The 27,520-nt window shown below is 44.3% G+C and overlaps 3 protein-coding genes across 3 annotated transcripts; 1 reads left to right on the top strand and 2 right to left on the bottom strand.

Moving 5' to 3' along the window:
- The first annotated feature begins 76 nt into the window (after positions 1-76).
- Positions 77-8,137, top strand: crkl (v-crk avian sarcoma virus CT10 oncogene homolog-like). The gene is made up of 3 exons (XM_048259283.1): positions 77-1,235; positions 1,849-2,314; positions 5,715-8,137. The coding sequence occupies exons 1-3, from the start codon at positions 925-927 to the stop codon at positions 5,847-5,849; spliced, it is 912 nt and encodes a 303-aa protein (XP_048115240.1). The 5' UTR covers positions 77-924; the 3' UTR covers positions 5,850-8,137.
- Positions 8,138-13,224: 5,087 nt separating this feature from the next.
- On the bottom strand, positions 13,225-16,820 carry LOC125304787 (T-box protein VegT-B-like). Its single transcript, XM_048259285.1, is given in 9 exon segments — positions 13,225-13,945; positions 14,073-14,367; positions 14,369-14,550; positions 14,679-14,749; positions 14,865-15,011; positions 15,426-15,590; positions 16,011-16,113; positions 16,379-16,541; positions 16,805-16,820. Coding segments are annotated over 9 exon segments (1,551 nt in total). The 3' UTR covers positions 13,225-13,536.
- A 6,302-nt stretch (positions 16,821-23,122) lies between these two features.
- On the bottom strand, positions 23,123-25,840 carry pgam2 (phosphoglycerate mutase 2 (muscle)). The gene is made up of 3 exons (XM_048258776.1): positions 25,315-25,840; positions 24,669-24,849; positions 23,123-23,664 (listed from the first exon to the last, which is right to left on the bottom strand). Exons 1-3 carry the CDS (start codon positions 25,729-25,731, stop codon positions 23,495-23,497), a joined length of 768 nt encoding a protein of 255 aa, XP_048114733.1. The 5' UTR covers positions 25,732-25,840; the 3' UTR covers positions 23,123-23,494.
- Between the last annotated feature and the right edge of the window lie 1,680 nt (positions 25,841-27,520).

The following is a 27,520-nucleotide window of genomic DNA, read 5'->3' as shown; positions in this document are numbered from 1 at the left end:
TACCCTAGTTTAAGCCACTGACATGAGGTTTGAGCAACAACCGCTCAAGGCGTCAATGACGTGCAGGCAGACTGGGAGCGCGCAGACCCGCCCTCCGGACGCCATTTCTCAGTAATACACTCGGCTGGAGGGTTGGAGCCGTATACCATTAAGAGGAACGATTTTTTAGAAATACTAAACGAACTTATTTTGAAAGAAGATAATTGAGAAGTAAACGATAACGGGAGGTCCAGGCTCCAAGATTGTATACGGTGTAGGATGCCGACCGGGAGCACATTCACTTGATAGTGAATATTTTTTGTCTGAAGACGTGTTGCAGGCCGCCATTTTTGTTACTGCCTCAAAAGTCTGTCTGGAGTCAAAAAGGGGTTAGAACAAATATCCCCAATCCGTGCCTTGAACATATAAAGAAGAACGTCGTATCAAATAATCGTGGACGAAATCGCCAGACTTCAGTTGCGTTGAATCGACATGTAGACCAGTTAGCAATTGTAAGTGAGGCGACCTTTTCCGTAGTGTGAACTGACAGTGACTGGATATAGTAGCTATATTGTTTCATAAGCTAGCTAACGTTACTTTTTCGGAAGAGGGAACGGAAAGGGGAACCTATATGGGTTATTGTTGCATGAAGCCTCTTCTACTTGACTGACGTACTGGTGTTTTTTACAGAAAGAACAAATCTTGCAGCAGTCGCGAGAGCTAAAAACCAACACAATGCATCAAAGTTGGCTCATGCTAGTCCCAGCCTGTCTGTGAGACGTCAGGTTGCGAATCCAGTGTTCTGGAGAATTCACTGGAGAAAGCTCTAGCTGTTCTTTGGAATAACAGGGGAATTGTCGTAGAATCTCCATCTCCTATTTATTATTTAGTAGTACATTGTATTTTAGCCATTATTTTTGATAGTTAATTTATATCGTTTTAAACATGTCATCTGCAAGGTTCGATTCTTCAGACCGTTCCAGTTGGTATTTTGGGCCGGTTTCGCGGCAGGAGGCACAAAATAGGTTACAAGGACAGAGGCATGGAATGTTTTTAGTTCGGGATTCATCCACTTGCCCAGGCGACTATGTGTTGTCCGTATCGGAAAACTCAAAAGTTTCGCACTATATCATAAATTCTTTACCAAGCAAGAGGTTCAAAATTGGAGATCAGGAGTTCGAGCACCTCCCTGCGCTTTTGGAGTTCTACAAGATCCATTATTTGGACACGACTACTTTGATAGAACCTGCCCCCAGGTAAGACCCCGGCACTGAGTACGATGTGTGTGGTCTTTCTTGAATGCTTAGGCTAACTGCTTTCTTCCGCTTTTCAAACTTGATATGCACCATTTAGCGCTGAAATGGTTCCGTTACACCTTCTTGCTCAAACAACATAATTTGCAGAAAATACTATATTAGAATATTTAGTCAAACTGAAAATATATCCTGTGTATCGGCTGTTTGACAGACTATATGTTGCTGAAGTAATGTGGTCAGCGCATGCCGCTCAATTCAAAACGTGTACTCAGTTTTCATGACGGACATTGTGGTTTCATAAGCAGCTTGCTTGTTGAACCTTTTTCTGTTGCAAGTGCAGACTCAAGGCTGAAGTCCTCATAGGTGATGTATGAAAGTTGCATAAGACTTGAGATTTTACCCAATAGAATGCTTGTTCAAAGGGGGCTGTCACTGGTGGAATGCATAGAACTTTGCGTGCGTTTAACCATGGTATCTAAAGGATGTCCTATGTCAAGTTCCTATTGATATTGCTCCCCTGTCAGTGCAGCTTTTGTCATGACCTTTGTCAGAGGCCTCCAGGTGGTTGAAAGCTGTGCCATAATTAGTTACGGGTCTTCCTTTCCTCTTCTAGGTTCCATACAACAGTCCTTGGCAGTGGCCCCATTCAGCCTCCAGGCCTGCCTGACGAAGAGAACCTGGAGTATGTGCGGACTCTGTATGACTTCACAGGGAGTGATATGGAGGATCTGCCCTTCAAAAGAGGCGAGATTCTCATCATCCTGGACAAGCCAGAAGAGCAGTGGTGGAGCGCTAAGAGCAAGGAGGGTCGCGTTGGCATGATCCCTGTGCCCTACGTGGAGAAGCTGGTGCGGCCCCACCCTGGTCAGCCTGGGCACTCCACCCGCAACTCCAACAGCTACGGCATCCCAGAGCCCGCACATGCCTATGCGCAGCCTCAGACACCCTCGCCACTGCCTCCGGGCACACCTGGAGCCGTCATTACCCCACTTCCCAACATGCAGAACGGCCCAGTCATGGCCAAGGCTATCCAGAAGCGGGTGCCCTGCGCCTACGACAAGACCGCCTTGGCACTAGAAGTAAGGGTCTCTCTCTCTCTCTCTCTCTCTCTCTCTCTCTCTCTCTATCTATCTCTTTCTCTCTCTCTCTCTCTCTCACACATATGCAGTATATTTTGGCCAACGTTCTTTTATGCCCAACTCTGTCTCTCTCCCTCTGACTGACTTAATTGCTTTTGCCGATGGTCAGGGAGTTATTTTCCAGAGAGACAGCAACGGGAGTGTAATTTGACGGCACATGAATGTTTGATGGACATGTATTCATAGCGACAGGCGAGCAATGAGAATGTAGGTCGGAGTGGCCTCATTTGATAAGTTCTGATTTCTCCTCATTGAGTGGGTTTCTCAGACTGACCAGGCCAGAGGCACACACATCCCCAAGCTTGTGGCTCCGCATCCATCATCTTAGCCTGCTGGAAGGCAGCGTAAGCTGTTTGTATTTTTTTTTTTTTTTGGGTTCTTTAACCATCTGTCTCTGTTGACTTATGTTAGGGACGTGTTGAGTTGTTGGCTGTCTGTGGCGTGGAAATGGGTTTGGTGGCATGGCCTCTTACCATCAACTTTGCCCATCTGTCCACTGAGCCTCTTTATTAAGTCCAGGGGTGTGTTTTCTACTGCGCTGCTGCAGAGGCCACTAGGGTGAAGTAGAGAGTTATATCAGCCAGCATAACTCTCCTGGCCAGTAAAGTAAAATTAATCCAAATCCTGACTGAGATTACATTGTAATCAAGCCTCTCTTCATGGGCGTTGGAGCACTTGGTTTTAAGCACCAGGCTACATAAATTGATACTAGTGGTTGACAGTAAGACTATGATTGTTATGTATGACACACACGCACCACATGTGTTTTAATTTCATAAGAGAAGGGAGGGGAGAAGAGTGAGATTAAGGGACCTTAACTGCTAACACCATTAGAGTAACACCATTTCCTCAATACCTTGGATTATCATATCAGATGTTTTGACCAAATTGGATTTTTAGTCAAGTGGGGGGATGAAATGTCAATTTAATCATGAAAGTAGTCATGGTATTTGGCTTTTCCCATGGCAGCAGCAGAGCAACTTTAGTGTGTTTTGTATCGCGTTCTTGTCCGCCATGTCAAAATGGCGAGCAACCACAGTTCTTAGTAGGTGGATGTCAACCACTACTGCCTCTCCCCTCCCGTCTCAACCCCCAAGATGTGGCCTTTGTAGATGCAGCATGGGACAGCGGTTTTGTCACTAAAGGGACCACAGTGTGGTGGTGGTGGTGGGGATGGTAAGGGTGTGCGGAAGGGCGAGCAATGAGCTGCGCAGTCGTCGCTCTACACGGTGGTGCTCCTCTGCATCTGGGCAAGAACGTTGCTCAAGCCGGTGTAGCCTAGAAGTTTGTGTGCGTGAGGTCGCCGAGGGACTTTCCTCACAGCATTACTCACACCCACTCACCATGCCTGACTAATCATCGGCAGGCTGCAGGCATCCTTCTGTAAATAAGTGCGTGTGTGAGGGGGCTTTTGTGTATGTGCTCCTGTCTCCTCTTTTCTCCACTCTGCCTACATCTATAGGCTACTCATCCACAGGAGATGGCTCGGTGGTTTGCTTTGAGAACCCAAGAACCGATCGTCACCGATTGTTATTTGCATTGCTATGCTGCTGACTCCCGTCAAGGGTGCTTTTGACACCTACTAAATCCTCGCTTGGACACATTTGTCACTGTGAAACCAAGTTAGCCTCTAGAATAGTCATGGTTGTGGTTTGCAAAGAACAAACAAATGGTTTGCAATGTTGTATGCTTTTTTGGAGGAAATTAGTTTCCTCATCATTGTGTGTGTAGATGTGTGTGTCTTTATTCACGCAAGAGTTTGTGAAGTGTCTGTTTTGTTGCCGTGGCCTTTGTGCCAGCCATCATGTCCCCTGTCCCTCGCTCTGTGACCTGAGTTGTTGTTAGGCCTGTGGCGAGAGTGCAGCTCTATTTTTGCGTGCGCAGGAAGGTGATGCCTCTCTGCAGTATAGGGTTCAGGACGGTCCCTGCTGGCCTCCGAAGCACACCCACTGGAATGCCTTGCCGTAAATCAAACTGTCCGTCCGGCTGGCTCCTGTGTACACACGCACACACACACACACCTACAGGCGCATTCAGACGCACACAGTGCACCGCACAACATAACACTTTAGTATCCATCTCTAACAGAGCAAGTAAGAAAGTGCCACTTCTACATTTTCAATCCGCTTGGTCTTGAAAGATCTGTGATTTGTAATCAAGGAAGGATGTTTGAATATAGTTAAGAACAACACAAGACTGTGGGCAAAGGATTGTTGATGTATAATAATGGATTTTGTGTCCAGCATTGGAGCAAAAGAAAACTAAAGTGTTTGCTCAAGACGGTGGCATTACAGTTCCTTTTTCCATAATCTCAGAGCTACTGATGATACCAGTTATACCTGGCTCCTCTCAGAAGCCTCTTGGTTACAAATTGGATCCTGAGCATTGTATAGCCATCTGATGAAAATTACAGTTATGCATTAGCATCTGCTTCTTCAAAATGGCCGGTGACATTGTTCCTCATTTGTCTAAGTCAATCAATCACTAGCTGTACCAACTGCCACCAATTCCTGCTTAGGCTGGCTCTTAAGGGAAATCTCCAATGCTGCATAAGTTACGTTGCGGGTCTCTTGTCTATTCACTGATTTAAACTCCCCTCTTGCTGTGATTGTATAGATGATTGTACACACAGTTGCAAAGAACAGTTTTCCGCTGCCTTCTGAGTATGCACCATTTGCAATGGATAAAGTTGTGACATTTTGCAACATTTTCTGAATTGGAATGGTACTTGATCCCCAATGAAAGCCCCTCTGCTTCAGTAGTGATGTGCAAAGCATAGCACACTGCATACTGACTAGCTGAAGCATTGTGGTGAGTCGGACTGTGGTGGGGGTTGGGGAAGCAGCTTGACCGTGTCCTTAAAACCTCATTTTCTTTTTTTTTTCTCCTTTTCCATTTCATCTGTGACCGTTTCCCTGGCTCACCTTCTGTAGCGTATGTAGTTAATATGCAGTTTTACAGTGTGGACATATTGCCGTCAGTCTGTGCAATATGGACCAGACCTCAATGCTGACAGATTAAGGTCATGTCAGAGCGATAGATTGCCTGAGGTTTGACATGCCTCCTCATTTCCAGAAATACTTGAACGTATTGCGCACGACACACCTGGCTATTCTTTTTTTTGTGTGTGTGAGGGGGAAAGGGGGAAGTGCAGTGTTACAGAGCCTCTGCGTGACCCACATTTGTTTAAAAAAAGATTATATCCCCCTTTTTTGCTCTTTGAGATTGGATTGGTCAAACTGTTACTGTTCTTATCCTATCTCTCTGATTAATCCCTCTCTCTCTCTCTCTCTCTCTCTCTCTCTCTCTCTCTCTCTCTCTCTCTCTCTGTTCTGTTTAGGTTGGGGACATTGTGAAGGTGACTCGGATGAACATAAGCGGCCAGTGGGAAGGGGAGGTAAATGGCCGGAGGGGTCTCTTCCCCTTCACCCATGTCAAATTGTTGGACGGCCAGAACCCGGACGAAAGCGAATGACATGGGAGCACCTCTCCAGCCTGCCCTGCCTTTCAGCCACCCCTCTGCTCGCCCGCCTTCCCCAAGTACATGTGCATTGACCCCCTCCTCTGCCCTAGTCCTGCGCTACCTGCAGAGCCTCTCTTCGGAGACATTAAAAGCGTTGTGCGGCTTCTGATTGTTTACAGCCATCTCCGTACGGTTCCTAACCCATCTCCCTCCCCGACATGCTCACAAGTGAATCAGTATTTTTGGGTTGATTTGTATGGTTGATTTTTGTTTTGTTTGTTTGTTTGTTTGTTTGTTTTGTTTTTATTTTTCCCTGTCTGGATATTTCAAGGGCCTCAACATATTGATCTTGTAGACAATGAGATGAGCTATAAGTGTGCTGTAGCACCCACAGTGATGGTGTGTGTGTGTGTGTGTGTGTGTGTGCGTGTGCGTGCATGCATTGTGTGTGCGTCGTGTGTGCGCGCGTGTGTGTGCGCGCGCTCGCGTGTGCTCGCGTGTGTGCCCCATCTTCCATGTCCCCCATTCCCTTTTTCCTTACGACCTTTTCCTCCAGAAACAAACAATGTGGCTTATGAAATCAAACTGAAGCATGGACTGGTCACCCACAGGCCAAAAGTACATTTGTGAGCACCTTTGTGGACATTAATGGATTAATGACAACGACAGAAAGAAGGGAAGGAAGAGCATATTGCTTAGTCATTGTCAGCGAAGATGCAGAAGCAGCAGCAGCAGCTGCGCTGTTTTGAGGCCGTCTTGCCAAGCCCTTTACCCGAGCTGTCCAAATCATTCACATTGTATATTAACTTTACTCAGACGCTGGCTGCCTGCTGCCTCCATAGAGAAATGGAATTCAAGTGGTGTGTTACTGAACAAGCAAGGGAACACAAGCGAAAGAGGAAATGAACCTGCCAGTGGTAGGAGTTGGAAGGAAAGAGACAATTTGGTGGGGGAGTCACCAATTCATGTGTCCAGCTTCAGTAGAGTTTTGTGTGTTAACTGGTCTGCCATTGTAGCCTTTTTTTTTTTTTTTTTTTTCATTTGTGCCATAACACAAAGCCTGTCAATTGCAGGTGTGCTGATCAGCTGGATGGATTTCACATGCACTTTGAGGGCTTCTAATTTAAGGTCAGCGAAGAGCAAGCACTACTCAGTACAGGAACAGGAAACTCGGTACAGTAGCAAAAATAGTCAAAGTAGTCTAGTAGGTTAGCCAAAACTGGACTCTTACAGCCATCACAGCACATGATCCATGCCTTTATCTCCGATTAGTCGTTGTTTTTACAACCTGTCTCTTCTCCTTTGTGACTCTTGGGGAAATGTGGGTCAATCTTCCAGCTTCTTTCCCTTTACTAGCACGGACAAGATCCCCTGCATCATGGATCGTAGACCTGGATCATGCACACTTTGCCACATCTTCTGCAGTACCAGAACTTGCCTAATTGCGTGCTTCGTCCCCACTAGCTGCTAGCTGTCTGGCAGACGACACACAATTAACTTTTTACTGTGATGGAGAAAAAGACAAAGGCAGTCCTTGCCACCAGGAGCTAGCTATTTTTTGTAATTTGCTTAAGTAACACCGCTTTGCAGAAGATGGGGAGGGGGTTGCTCTTTCCACTTTCCACTTTTTGTCTCTTTGTTTTCGTCCTTCGGTCAGCTGTTGAATCAAGCATTTAATGTGTGTTTGAAAATAAAACAGTTGTAAAAAAAAAAAAAAACTGTGTTGACGGTAGGTGACTTTCTAAAAAAGAAATTAAAAAAGAATAAAAAAAAAAAAACACAAAAGGGATTCAAATGCCTGTTCGTGGCCTCTGTGCATGAGCTCCTGGCCAGTGATGGAGATCCCCATCCTCCCGCTGGTCAAATGCTGCTTCATGTCATCCTTTCCTTATTGCCGTGATGTGGAACTGTACATCTTCCCCAGTAGCTGATTCAGTCCAAATGTACGATGTGGCACCCACAACCCTTACCTCCAATACCCCCCCCACCACCACCACCACCACCACCACCACATTAAGCAATACACAGGCTTTTTGCTCTAACACTCTAACTTAATTTTAAAAAGTGACATTTTCTCGTTTCCCCAAAAGGCATTAACAGTATTACTGTGCTTTTTGTTTCTCTCTTGCTCTCCCTAAGACAAGCCTTTTCCATTTGATCTTTCCTTAGATTGAAACAGAAATTGTGCCTTTTTATGTTTTGTTCATATACCATTGTGGTATTAATTCTCATGGTTAACACCCGTGCTGGTATAATGCATAATGTACAGAACGTAAATAAAATTTACAAGTACTTTCTAAGTGGCCCTGGCTTGCTTTCTGTTAACAGTTGATGGTATTGCAGCAAATTGTGCTTCTCTCCCATTTGCAAATCTGTAAGTGACTGTGGTGTCATCTATTGGTCAGAACAGGGGTGCGTCTGTTTGGTTTGAGTCATGTAGTGTGGATCTGGAGCAGGGGAAAGCTGTTGAGTCCCTTGATGAATTTCCAGTAGCTCAAGTTGTGATTGAGACAGAACCCAGGAGAGAGGAAAGCAATTAGCGAATCTTAATGAAGTGCTAAGAAAAGAAAAGAAAACCACATGCACGGAACGTGACCCAGACACAGAGACTTCTCAAGGTTAAACTACTGTTTTCTTTTGAGGTTTATACACATGGATTGCTGATATTTGATAGGAAATCAGTAAAGCCTGATTTGTTTGGTGTTGTGGACAGCTTGACTTATCTGCCAATCATGCCACTGGTCAGAGGCATGGCTTTTCATTAATAGCTGTGTGTTGTTTGTAGTTCAGTAGTGCCATGTATAAATGTGCAATATCACATTCAAACTGTTTTTGACTTGTGATTCAAATTTGAGGTCAACATATCCAACCTCAAGGTGATATAGGGCATATTTTGTGGGACGTACAGAAAGGGGTAGCATCAGTCTGCCCTCTGCCTCTGTGGTCAGCTTTTTTGGCATGGTTACAAGACAGCCTATCTCTACCTCTTGAGAAAACTTTGACTAGCAACTGGAGACCTGAAAAGGAGACATGCCATGTTGGCACTGCTTTCTGGCTCGTCCCCCATGGTTGGGTTGGAAATACTCTGTGGACACAAACAGTCACATTTGCATACTGTGAATACTCAGGCTGATACAGTCATACTGAAACCTTCCTGGCACTGTCTTTAGTAAACAAGGAAGAACTATCACAATAGGGAACTGAAATAACTGCAAAGTAACTCAGACCAGGATGTGGTGGAGACTTCACCAATCAATGGTTCTGTATGAGATCAACTGGATATGAAAGAAATTTGCAGCAGAAAAAATGCCGGTGGACTGGAAATGTGATTCAACAGGTTGCGGTCATTTTATGTGGTCTGTCTTGTCACTGGCGGCTTATTTTATGTTTTCATAGGATCTCTAGTAAATTGCTCAGCTGCATCTGAGATGGTGGATAAGGAGAGAGAGAGAGAAGCGTTGAGGGTGTTGATAGTTTGCACACGTATGGCCTGCAGATGGTGATATGGATGTGTGTGGGTGATCTGTGTGAACAGGTGCAGGCTAGCATCAAAAGCCGAGCTGTCGGGGACAGAGACCACTGGCGCGCAACGACTCATGGCGCACTGACGAATCGCTTTGGTCACTATAAATATTGTGCAGTTATGCAATGGTTAGGTTAGGGTTGTTGTTTTTTTTCCAGTTTTTTCTAACACAGCACTGCCAATTCTGTTGTGTGTTATAGAGTGGTAACAGCACAGAGTGTATAAGAACCAGATTAGAACAGTTGTTTCAATTTTGACAAGAGAACTGCAAACATCGACTCAGTAATGGAATAACCTGTTTCCTTCTAGAAATGTACACCACCACTAGAAATGTACACCACCACAACAAGTATTTCACTCCTTCTGTTCAGCCAGACTTGTTCTCTGATCTGACCAGAGGAGGGCAGACAATTGCTCAATTCTTGAGAGGTGCTTAAAATGTCATACAAAGGCTACTGCTGCTTCTGCTTCTTTTTGTCCTTTATGCTACTAAGATCATTGAGGTGTCCAGATCCCTCTGTGCATTTGGCTTATAGTAGTTAAGTCATGACTGGATATATGTGGATATATGTGATGTGTAACATCAGACTAGAACTTTCTTCACTGAGTGAGCCATTCTAAAGTTGAGTTCTTGCCATATGGCAGTGTTTTAATGAAATGTTAACACACAAGCTCTTGTCTTTTTTTTAAATAAAATGTCAACATTGTTATAAATGGTTGACTTTCTCTCCCACTCAAGTTTGGCCTTCAGAGAGTTCTGTCTGCTCACTCACACTCTCACCTCCACTCCATTTTTCACACTTCGAGGACATCTCCTACTCACTCTACACCACAGAGTCACTACACCACGACACTGCACAGAAATGGAGCTTCAAATGAGAAATTAGTTGATTTGTTTCATCTGTCCACTTTGTTTTAATTGAATTTCATTTTGATCCAAAATAAATGTAGAATGGTTTCATGGCCAAGCCTAGAGACCATTATCAGATCTGCAGAAGCTCCCCTCCTGTGCACTGCCTCATAAAGTAGCCCCAGGACGGGGTGGCCAAATGGCTGTGGCGTAGACCAGGAAGAAGTCTGACTGAGTCTGATCAAAAGACCACCAGTGAGAGGACCATTTCCCAACCCCTATCTCCCAACGTGATCCTACAGGACTTCTGGATTGTCCCTGGTCACTTCTTGCCATTTGGTACTGAGGACCAGTAAGTGGAGTCGCTTTGACATTGATATAGTGATTGGGGGGGGATTTGAACCTTTAACCTCTCCTCATCCTAGCTTATATAAACCAGTAAAGATATAGATTTGTATTTCATTTAATACCAGATCACAATCTGCTCATCAGCACGTAGAACTCAATGTTTCTGGTCATTGATTGCATATAACTCATGTCTGATTTAGGCTGATGTTAAGTTCGATCAAAAAGAAAACAGAATATACAAAGTGAAAACAGGTTTATAGTTATAGATTAATACATCATATGATCACGCGATCAAAGGTTTATTTCAGCATGGTGTTATTACATGTCTTATATCCGTTAATCACTATTCAAACTGATGTAATATACCCGGCCAATTCTAGAGGCATCTTAGTGGAAACTGCAACAAAGTGGAAACTATTTATTTTCTGGTCATTCCTCGGGGCTCGTGTGCCATTCATTAACTGTATACAGTATATGCATGTCCATCAATGCTTTCTAATAGAGTATGTTAGCTGCTAGTAGCTAGTGAAATGAATGGAATCATCTGGTCAAGGCCTGTGCTCCTGGCTAGTGACTACTATGGAGTGAGTCAGGTCAGCCTGTTGTTTCCACTCCATTAGGGGAGGTGCCTACAGGCTAGTTGTGAATGGAACTGAATGAAGGTTCTAGTCACCAGATCCCTAATGGGTCAACAGTTCAACTGATACATATCCTTTTCTGTTTTATGGGAAGGAGGAAGGATACATTTTAGTCACTGAATTCAGGTGAAGAGATACAGTACTGAGTACTGATCCTGAGTGCTTTTATGTGGAAGTTGTCATTTAAAATGAAAATACATCTCAATATCATCACATTTATATCTCATGACAGTGACATCAAATTTTAGCTTTGTTTTGTTATCTATGTCTTATGGAAGAGTGTTTGTTGAACCACCACTAATTCCGGTTGTCCATACAAATCAAACTACTCTCCATCTCATTCAGAGTCTTTTCATCATCCGTCTCTTTTCCTCTCACTCAACCTCATCGCCAGTCTGTCCATGTCCCTCATCCCTAGAGAAGACCCTGATTTTCTCCTTCAATTACTTGCTCATAAAGGCACAATCATGGATGACTATTTTTAGCCAGTTTTCATTAGTTTCGGTCAGGTGAACCCAGGCCACATTTGGCCAAGGTATTACTGAAGGAGCTTTTTGTAACTGACTTTGCCTGCTGCTGAGTTGGCTGACTACAGTCGTCATGCAGCACAGTCACCAGACAAATGTCACTCAGCATTTAGGAGTTAAACATTTGTTCCATTTTTATGTTGAAATGCTCTTCAGTATTGTACAAAAAGTTTATTCATACAACAATCAGCAAGTTGTCTATCTTTCTGTGACTGACTCGTGCATGATCTGCAGACCCCCAAACACTACATTTGTCATCTCCATCTGCTCAGTGAGAGGAGTATTTTTTTTTGCGCATTATGCTGATTGGGTCTTGGGTTCACACTGGTGGAGAGATGGCTCCTCTTAGCACACTCCCACTGCAGCCAGCCTCATCATGGCCCATTTGTGAGCGCCCACGATTAAACATTTACAGCACAGACGCTGCAGCCTTCTGCTGGGGAAAGCAGGCCAGGCCACGGCACGGTCGCCCGCTCTCTCGCTCGCACGCTTGCCCCCCATCCCATCCCATCCTATCCCCGCCGCACCGCACCGCACCACTCCACTCGCACTGGGATGTGGGTCAGGTGTGGAGCGGGTTCAGGAGCAGACTGTCTCAGAGGAGGAACGAAATGAAACCAACTAATGACCCTCATCTCTCTCCCACCTTTCTCTCTCTCTTCTATCTCTCCCTCCCTCCTGCTTTCTCCCCCTCTCTCTTTCTCTCTCTCTCTCTCTCTCTTTACTTTTATTTTTCTTCCCATTAGTGTCAACATGTACCTGAGTCATCTGCTCTCTCTCCCTCCCTCCCTCTCTCTCTCTCTCTCTCTCTCTTTTTTTTTTTTTATGTTTCTGCCCATTGGTGCCAACCTGTACCTGAGTCATCTGCTCCCTCCCTCCCTCTCTCTCTCTCTCTCTCTCTCTCTCTCTCTGCCCACCAGTGCCAGCAGCCTGACTCATCTGCCCTCACACTCCATCTTTCTGTCTCTCCCACTCTCTCCATCTCTGATTTACTTTTTATCCATTTGCAGGATTAACTCATCAGCTCTCTATTCTCCTTCACTGCCCAGTCTCATGTATTCTCTGTACCTTGGCCTGGGTTTCGTCTGTCTGTCTCTCTTGTCTTTAGTAGCTCATTCCCCAGCCTCATATGCTATATTTATAAGTAAATAAAGTTGACATTTTCATGATTTCATCCAACACCACTAGAGATTTTACTGCCTGGAGTGGCTAATACACAGGAGGTAAACTTGACTGAGCAGGGCAAACTCACAATTACCCCCCAAAGAGAGCCTTGACTTCGGAGCTTATTAAGGATCTAACACCAGAGTCCTAATTACTCTAACAAGGCAGGGACAATTCACACTCAGAGAAACACGGGCAGGACAAATACACTTTCACCTAGTTTCAGGTCAAGAAATCAAGTTCCTGTTTTATTGAAATATTTAGGTATAGAAAGATTTTCAGTGCAAGCATTAAAAATGCAATATTTAATTAGATTTTTTTTACACAGATGGTAAATGTTTTCATCATTTGTTTTTTAGTATCAACAACTGCAAACTTTAAAAAAAAAAAACGGAAGTCAAGTCACATTGTCTAACTATGACACTTCATGCACTGCATGCAAATTGTTAGGTACCCATCTACTCACAATCTCACTCAAGTGTTCTTGTTAAGAGAACTGATATGCAGTTTTCCATTCTGAAGTGGTTCAGAGAAGCAGCAAGAGCTTCCCACCAGCAGCACCATTAAACCATATGGGGTCTTAAAGAGTCTTGAGGGCTAAATCCTGGCTCCATATTTGATTGGTCGATTGTCCTATCCATCTCTTGTGTCACCAACAGGAGTATGAAAACAGTGGGTACTGGCTCCACTCTGTGACATTACCATGGTGATGGCTGTGGCCATGTTCCACCATCAGACGATGTGGATGGTTGTAGCTGGAAGTGGGGTATTGTGTGGGGATCGGTGCATTCCACTGTCCACACGGCTGCTCCATGTGGTGGCCATACAGAGGTGGAGTGGCATGTCCAGGCTTGTTCTTGGAGGCCAGTGGCATGTGGCTGGTGGACACTGAGCCGTTCAGAGGCCGACCCTGAGGGCCTCCCACGTTAGTTGAAATACGGGGTCCGGTGACCTCCCTGTCAGGAACAGTGGCCACATCGACGGGGGACTCGTAATGGCGGCGGTCCACGTTGGAATCTATACTTGGAGGCGATGGCAAGCGCCTGAAATCTTGTGATCTAGAACGAGAAGTTGAAAGAACATGCTTAAAAAAATTGGAATGCTACTTCTGAGCAATTTCTTTGAGCATCTCACATTATTCAGTTTTCCAACTTGAAAGTTGACAGTGTGGGTTGGTGTTCATACCTGTAGAGGAGGTAGGTGGCCTGACCAGGCACAAGCTGCTCTGAGCTGCTGAAGTCCATGGGGGCGTCCCCATGAAGGCTGTGGCTTGGGTCCTGCTCCGAGTCCCAGGGGGACATGTGGTCGTCCTGAGGGCCTGGACCATGCTTGAGCCCCATGGGTACCTCATCATCCTCTCTCTGGGGATCGTATGGCAGGCGTGGGAAGTCTGTAGAATAACATAAAGGTGTGTCAGTGTGAACAGAGGGCACAGAACAGACACAGACCTCAGACCACGACAGGCCTCTGGTGACTTGGTGACAACTGAACAGAATCAGAATCAGGTTTTATTGCCCAAGTGTGTTTACACATAACAGGGCATACACTTAGGGAGAAGGGGTCCTTACCTGTGCAGCTTTGGTATTCCGGATCCTTCTCTGCTTCAGTTCTCAGTTTCTTGGCTGGATTCTCTGGACAGGTTTGACCCTTGTGAGCACGGAATCTGCACATTGAAAAGAGGAAGAGAACCAAAAAGGTGAGCCTCACTTTAACCCCCTCTAGAAAACACACACAATCATTCCTGCATGTCTTTCATCATACATCCGTCTTTGCCTTCATGTCTTTAATCACCTTTTTCCATGGGTCCCCTCCTCTCTGAATCCTTTGGCAAAGGGGTTATGGTCGATCTTCAGCTTTGTGATCTGTAAATAAATACCAGCAAAAAGCCCATTACCCTACTATTTCACTGGGATAGAAATGACACATATTGTTGGAAAACATGGTGGTTCGTGTTTGAGAACGTCTGCAGTGACTGACCTTGCTATTCTGGTAGGCAGTGACGGCAGTGAAGCAGGTCTCTGTGAAGCTGAAGGTCTGGAACGGCGCCCAGTGGACACTGTACAGGTCATCTGCCTGGACCACGTGGAAGCGCGGCTGGTACTGATGCATGGAGTGCAAGATAATCTGAGGAGAAACAGACAGTGAGAAATGTTACTTCAACTGTGCATGGGAAAGAAAACATAAATCTAGGTCATATATAACTTCTCTGAAGTAGGTCTAGTCCGTGTCTGGATAAAATTAAGCCCAGCTTCATGGCATGAAATAGCCTCTGAGACCTGGTTTGACTTGCCCCATGTGGTGTTGTTAAATCCATACACAAAATCTGTGGGATACAGTATAGGATCTCTGGGCTACATATTTTAATACCAGCATGGTCATATTTAAAACCGTACAGCTGTATCCAATAACATCCTTCTCAAAAGTACAGCCTACGGTTATTGCACCAAGTGAAAATAACTGTAGAGACCCAATGAGTTGATGAGTTGCTTCGGGGAAGATCATAATTAGGAACAAACAAAAAATGAAAAGGGGGCTTACATGGCCATTAGGGTCCAGTGTGTTGTTGGTAAGCTTGAGTTTGAGGAGGGAGATGGACTGCTTCATCCAGTGGCTTCCTGGTGCAGGGGAGTCTGGGTGCACATAAGTCCTGCAGGGGGGCTGCGGCTCTGCCTTACCTGCCACCTCCCACTGATCTTTATTCCACTGCAGAGAGAAAGAGAGTCCAGATGATTAAGGTTCCGTGTATATCACATGGATTCGTATATTCTTTTTATGCAGCAGAATTTTGTGAATTCAATAAAAAAAATTTCTCTCCCTCAATGAAATTAAATTCTGTTTTATCTCAAGACCTTCCTTTGGAACAGAACATATGGCTGAAATACAAGCGTCTGCCATGGGCTGGGCGAGTTGAGTGATCTACAGTGATTTCCCAGCAGTTGCTTTTGTTGGAGGGGGGGTTAGCATATGGGGGTTGTGTGTGATAAAGACCCCTGGCAGAAAAACAGGAAGTGATAATTGCCTTTGATATGCATTGTCTGCCTGGACAGGACTTGGGAGAAGTAGCCTCTGCCCCCCAAAAAAAAGGCCCATTCTGAAGAAACCAATTAACTCTGATGAACTTACCTTATACCTAAAGTTGTCCACAGGAACCATATCCACTATAATTAAATAGTTTGTGTAAGGAGACAATCCTGATACACTAATGTTGCAGTGTGGGAACATTCTCCTAAAACAACAGAAACAACATGATTAAAACATGTAACAGCACTCAACACTGGTTCAAACATGATAATCAATTTTGTATGATTATTAACTCTATTAACTATTAACTGTGTGCTAATAAAAGCAACCTCTGTTCTAGACTACATTTTGTTTTATTTCACAATGACTCAGTCTAAGCAACTTATCTATACACACATTCATCAATAATAATCATTTTTGTGTAAAGGTCAGAAAAAGAGGTGTTTCTCCCTCAGCCTCTTGTTCCTCACCTGCCAGGTTTCGTAATAATCATCTCCGTCCCCAGGTGATGGAAGGACTTCCACAGGTCAGAGTTCTCCAGGGTCATTCTGATGTTGCCTTGGTGATAAGGCTCAGCTGCTCTGGCTGTGGAGGATGAGGAGGACGAGGTCATGCTGGATGAGTGCCTTAGGTCTGGACAAACAGAGAGAGAGGGACACAGGTTTAAAATGTGAACTAAACTGGAAGGTAACTAAGTTAGGTTCAATATGATTTTACAAGTACAATGTCTTGAGTATGGGTTTGTGTCATGTTCAATACAGCCTATAAAGACTGATCACATCTTAAGCACACAGACTTTTAACTATAGCCACAAAATGCAGGCAACACGTGGTATGTTGGTAACAACTACATGTCAAACAGAGATTTTTGTGTGTCATGTACATACTGTCACTTACCAGTGATATATTGCATTCCCTTGGGCCCAGTGATTTCAGTTGTATTCACAGCGTTTGCTGCAGACTCTGAAGAGAAGGTGTGTGTGTTCAAAACCTCTTCAGCAGATTATTTCCTGTTGAAGTGGACTAGAGGAAGTGATGTTCAGGTTCAACTGCTACTCCATTGGTTTGGTCCAGTAATGTCTCTCCACCCTCTGTGAACAGATGTACCGGTAAGTTTCCTGACTTGTCCTTGCTGCTACTCCTTTGAGAAAGCTGAGGTGACTTGAGACCCTGGCTGAGTCTGAGACTTAAGGCTCTGGAATTTCACTGCAGTTTCAGGAAGTCAAGGTAAAAAACTGTGAGGAGGTGGGGCCTGTGGCCCAGTGGGTGGGGTGGATTTCATTAAAAGTGAGAGGAACCAGGAGTCCCATAAGCACCCTTTGAAGTGGCCCATTGACACCCCCATCCCATTTGTGTATATGGCTAGCGGAATTGGGGAGGAGGGGTCCATGTCTGCCATGGTAAGGAATTAGTATAGGGATGGGCTCATGTCTCCTGATCACTGTCTCCAACAGGAAGGCCCAATGGTGTCATTGTTATTGCAAATGAATGGTAGGAATTGCAAGGTTGGACTTATGCACACAATCCATACGAAGGGAAAATTCTAATGTAGTTTTATGTAGGCCTTCCGCCACCATCAGTGGAATCAGTAAAGGATTTTTCTCACTGTTTCACACATTTTTCTCACTATTTTACATGCAATTCATGCTTTGTAGTCCTGGGTATATGTTTTTACACCAATAACAGACACAAATACTGTCAGAAGTTCAAGTTACAGTAAAAGTTATCTTTCTGATTTATACTTTTTTAGGCTATACCTCAAATTTGGACGCCATACATGTTATGGTAATCCAGGGTAAAGCTATATCAGTTTCAGTCATGTTGACCTTTACAAATACCAATGCTTTCATGCAGCCATCTTTTATGCTCTGGTTAAGCTGCATTTATGATGCTTGTGAAAATCAGCGACCAGTATCTTTCATCTAGTCTACCTTTATGGATCACGTGATATTTCAGAACAGATTTTTTAATAGGCACTGCCATAGGCTGTATGCATACAATGCCATACAATTGAATTTTTAAAAAGGAAATACAGCAGTGGTTTCCTCCATGCACACACACACACACACCTTTTGTTCTCCGAGTGCCCTGTTTGTTTAAATGGCCCATAGCCCAAGGGTGGACCTACTTCTCCCTGTGTGTATTGGAGGATATATCTGTGTGTCTAGCCTTGACAATGGGGGGAGATGGTCTCTTTAATCTCGTCAGCCCTTACTCCCTATGGCAGAGAGAGGGGTCTCTGAGGCCCAACACTTAGCAGCCTGTTAGAAGTACCTCCAGCAGTGGGGGAGTGTGTGATCTGGGATAACCCCCACCACAGGTGAGCCATTTAGGGCCACTCTGATCCCCTAATGGGGCAGTTTGGGTCGGGAGCACCCTGTCTCCTCTGCCATAGAGATGCTAAATGCCCTGATAGCCCGGCCATGAGAGGACGTTCACACAGATGCAGCATATCCTCTTCACCATCACGCTGCAGGCCGCAGACCAAACTGCATGGTTCTGTTGAGTATCTTGAAAATGGCAAGCTCGCCCAATTGCTCTCTCCAAAGCATTGCATTTCTTTGCAAATGTTTACGATTTAGGTATAGGTCCTGGAACTTGCTAAATGTACACAATATGTGTAAATAAAGATTTTAAGCTGCAACAGCACACAACTATATCTTTATCTTTCATTACACATAGCCATAGAATATTTTCTAAGGAGGTTAATCACTACAAATCTGAATTCAGCTCATGAACTATTGTGCAAAAGTTAGACATTATAGAAGCATTATACAGGTTTGGTCTAAGCCTAACAAGCACTCTAAAAGCAAGAAATAACAACAAGCCCATTAGATAAATTGTCAAAAGAAAATTGTCATCTTTTGGTAATATTATGGGTGATATGAAGACATTAAGAACATTTGTGACCTGATCTGGCAAAATGAGTCACAGTGAGCTTTAAAATGATATCTTGGTCCTATCTTGAATTGTTGTCAAAATACAGCATTTTGAATTATGGCTCCCCACCATCTTTATAAACTCAAAAATCTCTAAATTGTCTCAAAATTAGAATGTGCTACTTCAACTTGTTACTTGGGTCACATGTAGTCCTTCGTATGATTATATCCCATTGAAATTAATTTGGAAATGATACCAAAAATAGTTTAAAAAAAGCTACATTTCAAAAATAAGTATAAGTTGACACATCATGTTTCCTTGCTTATACACATTTGACTGATTAAATATCACTATTAAAACAAATTACTATTACCAATAGAAAACAAAACTTTGTTGGCTGAAGAGGATTGTTAATTACACACTGTGTACACTGGAACAGGACCAGGCACAGCACATAGGGAGGTAACTGGGAAATGGAGTGGGAACATACCAAGATATGCATACCAGGAAGAGAAAAGGATGAATCTCAGATTAGCATTCCAGCTGCATGATAGTCCCCATTGACACACCCTCGTACACACACACACACACACACACACACACACACACACACACACACACACACACACATCAACACATCCACACACACACACACACACAACACACACACATCCACACACACACACACACAGTGTGCGGTGCACATTCACATATTCTCAAAATAGCATAGCTCTGTGTCCATTTTCCCTAAATGAGCAGATTCTGTGTCCATAGTGCTGATAGCTCACTTCTATCTCTAGTGACATCAGTGGAGGATGGAGAATGGAGAACACAATCACTCTTTCCACTCATGTGATGCTTTGCTCTTTACCAGAACTTCTGACTTTCACCTCATCTTTCCTGTAGAAATCACTGATCATTGAGGTTCCTTCTTCCGTTGTACTACTTGACTGAATTGTTCCGCATGTCTGTCAGTCGAGTCTGAAAGGGGAACTCTTCTAAGTTCCTTGTAAATGTTTGTTGGCGTAGGCAGTCCAATCGTGTGTCAGTGACAGGGGAAGACATGTACAGGCACAATCCAGGCCCGTCTAAGCCAACCTCACCCTGGAATCTGGTTTTCGCCTGAAGTCGGAGTCCTCTACCCCAGCACCCCAATAACTCACACAGCAAACCTGCCAGAGAGGAGAAGTCACATGCTCCAAGGCAAACTGATGAGGTTGTAGGGAGATATGCAACTCAGATCAACATACACAGGGCCACATAGAGACTGAGAAGCTGTAAGAGGTATGATGTTTTTTTTCATACTGGGAGTGAGGTTTACCAACGTTCCACAAGCACAGCTAAGCTAGCTGGCATCCGTTACACTGGGAACAGAGTAAGAAGGAGAAGAGTATTTCAGTACAAAAGGCATGACATATATGTGGTGATGGGGAATTCTAGGTGCCTGCACAATCTTGATTTGAACGGATTGCATACATATGAATACACTTACATACATACACATGTACACATTGTGCATATGCTGGAAGAGGAATGAAACACTCTGGTGTGCACTCTATCCACAGCTGCATGTTTGCGTAGACATGTTGGCACATGTGAGCATGTACATTCCTGATGTGAAATACACTATAACTCAAGAGCAGAAGTGATGCCTCCGTATATATACTGTATGTATCGTGTCCCACGTTTCTTGTGTTTTAAGCTCCCAAAGTTGTCTTCAAGGCAGTGCTGTCTGGAAGTCACTAGGGCTAGGCATGGGTTAAGGTCAGGGTTAGGGTTAGTGTTAGTGATTAGGTGACGTTACCCAACATTGCTGAGAGCACCTTTAATAACAAGTTTCAAGCACAAACATGCAAGAATTTGTCACACTCCAATACAGGTCATTAATGCATTTTTTCTGCATCCTTCCCTTGGTTTTCATTCTCATATACAGTATGCCATCATATATGCCATCAAGTATGAGACTTAATATAGATGGCTGTGTGTCTTTTCAAATTATGTCTAATGAATTCAAATCAGGTTGTGGAGGAATCGCAAGGACCATTGACAGAAATGGGAAGCAATGGGTCAATCGGTAAACTTATGCAAATGAGATATTTCAACCTTTGCTTTCAAATAAATTGCTATAAAAATATAAGAGCCTATTGTTTCTCTCTGTCTGTCTGTCTGTCTGTCTGTCTGTCTCTCTCTCTCTCTCTCTCGCTGTAGTTAATTGTGTGTAGCTTGATAAGCAAACATTAATTGAATTCGGTCTGAAATGTAAAATAACATCTTATCATGCATCTTAGGTCCTGCATGGATCATCTATATTGTTTACATCTGCTCAGTCAGTCTCAGTCTGAAAAACAGGAAATCATATTATTTTAAGATGGTAGAAGAAGACAGAGATGATAATATCTCCTTTAGTAAGAAGATGTGTGAGAAAATGGGGAATTAAGAGTAACCACATTCCGTAGCCTGCTCTAATATGGTTATGCACTCTCCAACACTCCAACACACTCCAACATTTCTTTTTTTTAAGAAATCAAAATAATTTCAGTTTTACTTTCATTTTCAAAAACCCCAAAACAATGGAATGATTAACTGCATCAAGCATGTAAGTTTGTCTTTTAGAGATATAGCTCCCTCTAGTGATTTTAACGCTGGGCACAACAGAGGCAGACACTCCTATACAGACAGCAATAAAGAATACAAGCATAGAAGTTGATAGACTTCAGGACTTGAAAAGAAAAATTACAAAAATAAGTTACATTGATTCATTTCAGAGCGTCTGTTCAAATGGTCATGATAGGAGGGAATTTGAAGTAGTGTCACAAACTTTCTCATATCTCAACAACAGATGGCAGTGTTGACTCATGATCCACTCTGACAATTTTGGATGAAAGTTTCAAGTATTAATAGTTACTCTTAAACCACTCAGAAAGCAAATGTCAATTAATGTTCTGTAATACTAAAACGATTTACCTCTGAAACATACAATCCGCAGATCATTCCAACTATGCATTCCATATAGTGTAAGTGAACTTCCCTGGACAGTGGCCATTAGCCTATGCCAATGGGCTGGGCTGTAGTGCTGTGTCATTCTGCAGGCTATACTGCAAGGAGGTTTTTGGGACAAGTAACAAGAAGAGAATCAGCACTTCACATGTCTATCACCAGTTATAAGACAATAGATGGACTATACTGTACAGGGTGCTGTATTTGATATTTTAGTTTATTGTTAATAATAAAATTGTATCTTATAATCTTGTTAGCTGGCTCATTGTCCTAATGTCTGTCTTACATCCTGTCTCATTACTTGCAAGTGGGCATACCTGAGAATTAGATTTGTTATCATGAAGGTCAAGCATTCTTGGGAAATGTCATGTGAGTCACCTCAGAGACAGACAGCTTCTAATGTGAGTGATATTTCCATGAGAAATTCCAATCCTCTGAAATGTCAAGAAGATAGTCACGGTCTCTATCCGGTTGGTTTCATGTAGTTATATTCAGTGCATTTCTCAAATTTGTTAGTGTTTATACAGCTTTCTAATTCTAGTAAAATAGCTTAAATTAGACCCTGTCATTGACATCGATATGTGTGACATCCCTATTGCCAAAGTGTATCTGACTTTGTCCCTTGCTCCAATCAGATTTCCAACACACACACACACACACACACACACACACACACACACACACACACACACACCTGTCCTTTAGTCTGTGAAGAAATGGAGCTGGTGCTAAACGTGGCCCTGGCCAGCTGCCATCATCAGCAGAGGCAGGTGGAGGTGGGGGGAGGGGTGGGGGGGGGGCCGGGAGCCTGATGAGCCTATCCCGCATCACAGGACAACAGCCAAAATAAACTCACTGACCTCCTCCTTTCCTCCTCTCTCTCTCTCTCTCTCTCTCTCTCTTTCTCCCCTCCTCCCTCTCTTCCTGCTGCTGCTGTGCCCTCTGACAGAGCTTACACAGCGCCCACGCATTGTGCTGAAATTACCAAACTAATGCAGAGGGGAGAGAGAGAGAGAGAGAGAAAGAAAGGGGGGAGAGGAGGATGGGGGGAAGGATGGGGTAATGAGAAGAGGAGAGGGATGGCAAGCAATCGGAGAAGGAGAAGATGGAGAGGAGTGTGGAGGACACACAGAGAAATATGGCTGGATGGAGGAAGTGTGTTGAAGATGGATGTGAGCGAGGAGGACACTTGCAAAGAGATGGGGTGAGAGAGAGGAATAGAGAGAGGAATAGAGAGAGAGAGAGAGAGAGAGAGAGAGAGAGAGAGAGAGAGAGAGAGAGAGGAAGAGGGATTAGATGGGGGAGAAGGAGGCAGAATCAAGTAGGAAAGCAGAGAGATACACAAAATGGTGGTCACTTTATTTTGCTGTGTCAGAGTGACGTGCTCCAAGGTAACTTACAAATCAAGGATGGTGTGTGTGTGTGTGTGTATATGTGTGTGTGTGTGTGTCTATGTGCGTGACACCATGTGTATGTTAGCAGGTGAGGAAGATAGCCACCTGCATGCCAACACATGCTCTGTCCGTAATCGTTACAAAAACTGGTGGTGCTGGTGAGGTCTTTGCAGGGTAGTGAGTCGGTAGTTCTCCTCCATTAAACCACGCAGGCTTCCAGACACTGGACGTGTAACACTGAGACACATAGCAGAGGTGAAAGTGGGGAGCAGTGGGGTGTGTCAGTCTCTTAATTCATCTCGCCTCGTCCTCCTGCTCACTTCTTGGCCTTGCCCTGTGCAGCCACCGCCTCCATGGCCTTCTTCACGGTCTCTGCGTCTCCCAGGAACGCCATGGGCTTGATGGGCTTCAGGTCCTTGTCCAGCTCGTAGACGATGGGGATACCGGTGGGCAGGTTCAGCTCCATGATGGCGGCGTCAGACATGCCTGACGTGGAGGAGAAACAGCGAAGAGGGATTGTGAGAGAGAGTGGGCACAGTGGAAACATAAATAGTACGTGTGGAGTGCGGGGGTGGTTGTCGACGCTTCGGCAACTTGTTCAGATTTTGATAGTGGGTGGTGTCAAAATGTGTTGCTGACTGGCTTTGCTTTTAACGTCTTCCTTCAGCTTGACAGGAGTACCATTCACCTCTGCACAGATCAACTCGAATCAAAGCAGCTGCTTGCAGCTCAGCTTTCATGGTTGACTTGAGCTATATTATATCAGGCATCATCATGTCCCTGGAGAGGACTCCTGGACAGACTCACTCTAATACAAAAGTAGGCTACAGTAAGCTAAATCAGAACCCAGCGGCCTTAACCTCGTATTAGTTCCCTATCTGACTGTGACCTTCTAGTGGCCCGTTGACCTTTACTGGCCTTTCCTCGAGGTCACTCTAATTTCTGCCAGTCTATCCAGCTCAAACAAAATGCATATGGATAAAGGTCGCGACTGTAATGGGACTCTCAGCCCTTTGGCTTTACCTCTCCAGGCCTGGGAGCAGAGGGCCGCTTCAGGGCTATTTATAAACACCCCGCTATCTGGTCATGGGTACATGGCATGTACCCATGGTTGCATCCGCTCTACTGTACTCTCTCTCTGTGTGTGTGTGTGTGTCCACACAATAAGGATTGTGTCCAGTCAGTGTAGCCTTCTCAGCTTGCACTGAGCTAAGGTCAGCCCTGACAGGTTACATAATAGTCGAGAGGCATGCAGGACTGTTTCTGAGCAGTGGCACAATGTGTGACAGCTGCTATAATGAAAACAAAGAGGCTGGGTTCTAGAAGCAGGAGAGAAAGGAGACGATAGGCCTATTCGCTACGTTTGAAAGAGATTAGAAAGGGCCTGGCTGATTTCTGTCTCAGACTTTTCAACCTTGCTTGAGTTTGGTGAAGTTCACTTTTTATTTTCTCACTTTGCCCTCTTGAATGAGTTTCATGTCAGTACTCACCCTCCAAATGCTTCACAATGCCACGGAGACTGTTGCCATGGGCTGCGATGATGACGTTCTTGCCAGCTTTGATCTCGGGAACGATGACCTCGTTCCAGAAGGGCAGGGCGCGGGCAATGGTGTCCTTCAGGCTCTCACATGTGGGCAGCTCTCCAGCCTTCAGGCCTTTGTAGCGCCTCGACTGGTGGGGTGAGAGTATTATACAATTGGTCACTGACATAACAGCACGTAAGCTCAAGTCATGAACAGAGAGCCCCCTGGCTGTTCAAAGATGTGATAGTACTTCCACAATAATAACCTATTGCATTTCTTTATCTATCACGAAATGAGCAATTAGGAATGCTTTTTTCATGCTATCTATGCTCCTATTATGTGATATTGTGACTGACTGTTTTGTCTTTTTGTCTGTAAGAATATCCTTACCAAATCACATGATCCTGCTGGTGGCTTTGATAATTATCACTTGAAATATGCTCAAACATATTTTATTTCATTGAGGCAGCACCTATCTGATGTTGTGCCTGTTTATGACTTGTAGTTATATGAAATGGGATATCAGTATGGGACTGGAAGTCCATTACCGGTACCGGTTTACAAGTCTACCTCCAGATAGCTTTTCTCTCTCTGAGTCTCCCAGCTTACTCACCTCACTGATGATCTTGTGATAGCCATGGTCTTTGTCCATGGGAGGTGGTGGGATGTCGAAGGAGCGCCTCCAGATCTTGACCTGCTCCTCTCCGTGCTTCTCAGCCGTCTCGGCCTTGTTGAGGCCAGTGAGGCCGCCGTAGTGGCGCTCGTTCAGGCGCCAGGTCCTGTGGACGGGCAGCCACATCTGGTCGGTGCCCTCCATGATGGTCCACAGGGTCTTGATGGCGCGCTTGAGCACCGAGGTGTAGCACACGTCGAACTTCATGCCGGCATCCTTGATGGCCTGGGCACCACGCTTGGCCTCCTCCACGCCCTTCTCGCTCAGGTCGGCGTCGAACCAGCCACAGAAGCGGTTCTCCTGGTTCCAGGCGCTCTCGCCGTGGCGCACGATGACCAGACGGTGTGCAGCAGCCATTCCGTTAGTTCAGCTCGGATTTCTGTACGTCCCAAACGCAGCCTTCCCCTGTGAACGTGCACCCACACACACACACAGACACTCTGACAAGCAGTGATCCCCCTGTGCATAAGCCCGACTCTTTTTATAGCACAGTGGAATGTGGGCCTGCTTGAATGCCAGATAGCACCTGCCCTCCACCAATACGAATGGCTCAAGCCTTAATGGACAAATGCCCTCAGCCAATGAGCAACTGCAACCCTTGAGAGTTGGCGGAACATGTTCTGGCTAGGAAAGGGCAAAGGTCAGGGATACAGTGAAAATAGCAACTTGACTTTTAAACCGACAGAGGTGGAATAAAAGTGTAAAGTTCAGAGTTAGAGGCTGAAGGTCTTTTTGTGATTGAGAGATTCATGAACATGGCTCTGCCACTTTCACTAACAAGACACTTCCAACCTTCTCCCATTACATCCACTCTACCCTCTTTTTCTGGCCTTTGTGTGAGAGACAGCCAGTACTGCATAGCCCTCCTACTGTAAACCTATTGCCTTTAGCTGCAGGGTGGCACCATCTGAAGAGGTCAAGTGGCATTCCACTGGGGGCAGACATTGATATTCAGACGAGATGCTGCTACTCTATCCAGCAGTCACAGGACAGTCTAATCTACCAGCCATGTCTGAAGAGCTTTTAAATGCCAGGAGACAGAGAAATACCTGGATATCTTGCGAGGGACCTACGTATGATGCACTGCCTGAAAATAATATTACGCTGCTCACATGATCTGGGATATTTCCAACATAAAGCTTTGTTTGCTTTGAGCATCGCTCTGCTGCAAGACATATCAGCTCAGTTATTTTTACCAAGGAACATTCTTCACTGGAACGTTTTTTTGTAAATATATAAATATATATAAATAATAAATATATATAAATATATTCCCTGTGTTTAGCAAATTGATTCCAACTTAAATTGATTCCAACTGAAATAATGGCTCCATCCACAGTCCTGGTTATTCACTGCATCAATGCAGACACACACTCACACGCACACACAAAAATCTTTCTCATTTATTCAGCATACACGGTTACAGATCTAAATGGATCATTTCCCTTTGTCTCGCACACACAGTTCCCCCTAGACACTGTGCCGAATATAACATCTATCATAGAATATAAAGTAAATAAACTTTCTGGTCTGGTGTCAGATCAGGATATTACCCAAAGACAGTATGGCAGTTTACCTGATAGATGACTATAGCTTCAGAGGAAATTCTATTTGTCACAGCACCAGGAAAAGGCTGATGTAGCAGTATGGTTATTTGCCATTAAGACCTTAAGGCAATAACAAAGGACTTAGCCATACTGTCAATCAAACTGAATACAGAATTATTTACAAAAGGGTAGGGGAAAAGACATAACTTGAGCTATTATTAATGCTAGCTTGGGCTTCTGGCTAAACTAATCATCGAGTGACACACACACACACATACACAAACACACAAGCGCATACACATGCAGAGAACTCTTATGCTGAGCTCCAGGAATGTATTATGTGACGTAATCATACGTAATGCCGTATATAGAGAGGCAGGTGCTTAGAGGAAAGGTGAGAGAGACTGTTTATAAATGAATGAAACTAAATAAAAGGGATTACTGGAACAGGGAATAATAATAGTAATAATAATAATAATAATAAGAAGAAGAAGAAGAATAAAACAAGACTGCCATATGCTCAGACAGTCATCACAACTGTTCATTAAACTAATGAGACATTGAACCTGCTCAAAAAGTTTCCACTGAGAATATGTGGC

This window comes from Alosa alosa, chromosome 12 (genome assembly GCF_017589495.1).
Source record: "Alosa alosa isolate M-15738 ecotype Scorff River chromosome 12, AALO_Geno_1.1, whole genome shotgun sequence".
NCBI lineage: Eukaryota > Metazoa > Chordata > Actinopteri > Clupeiformes > Clupeidae > Alosa > Alosa alosa.
Note: the sequence above shows the minus strand (reverse complement) of the source record. Positions and strands in the feature narration are given on the sequence as shown.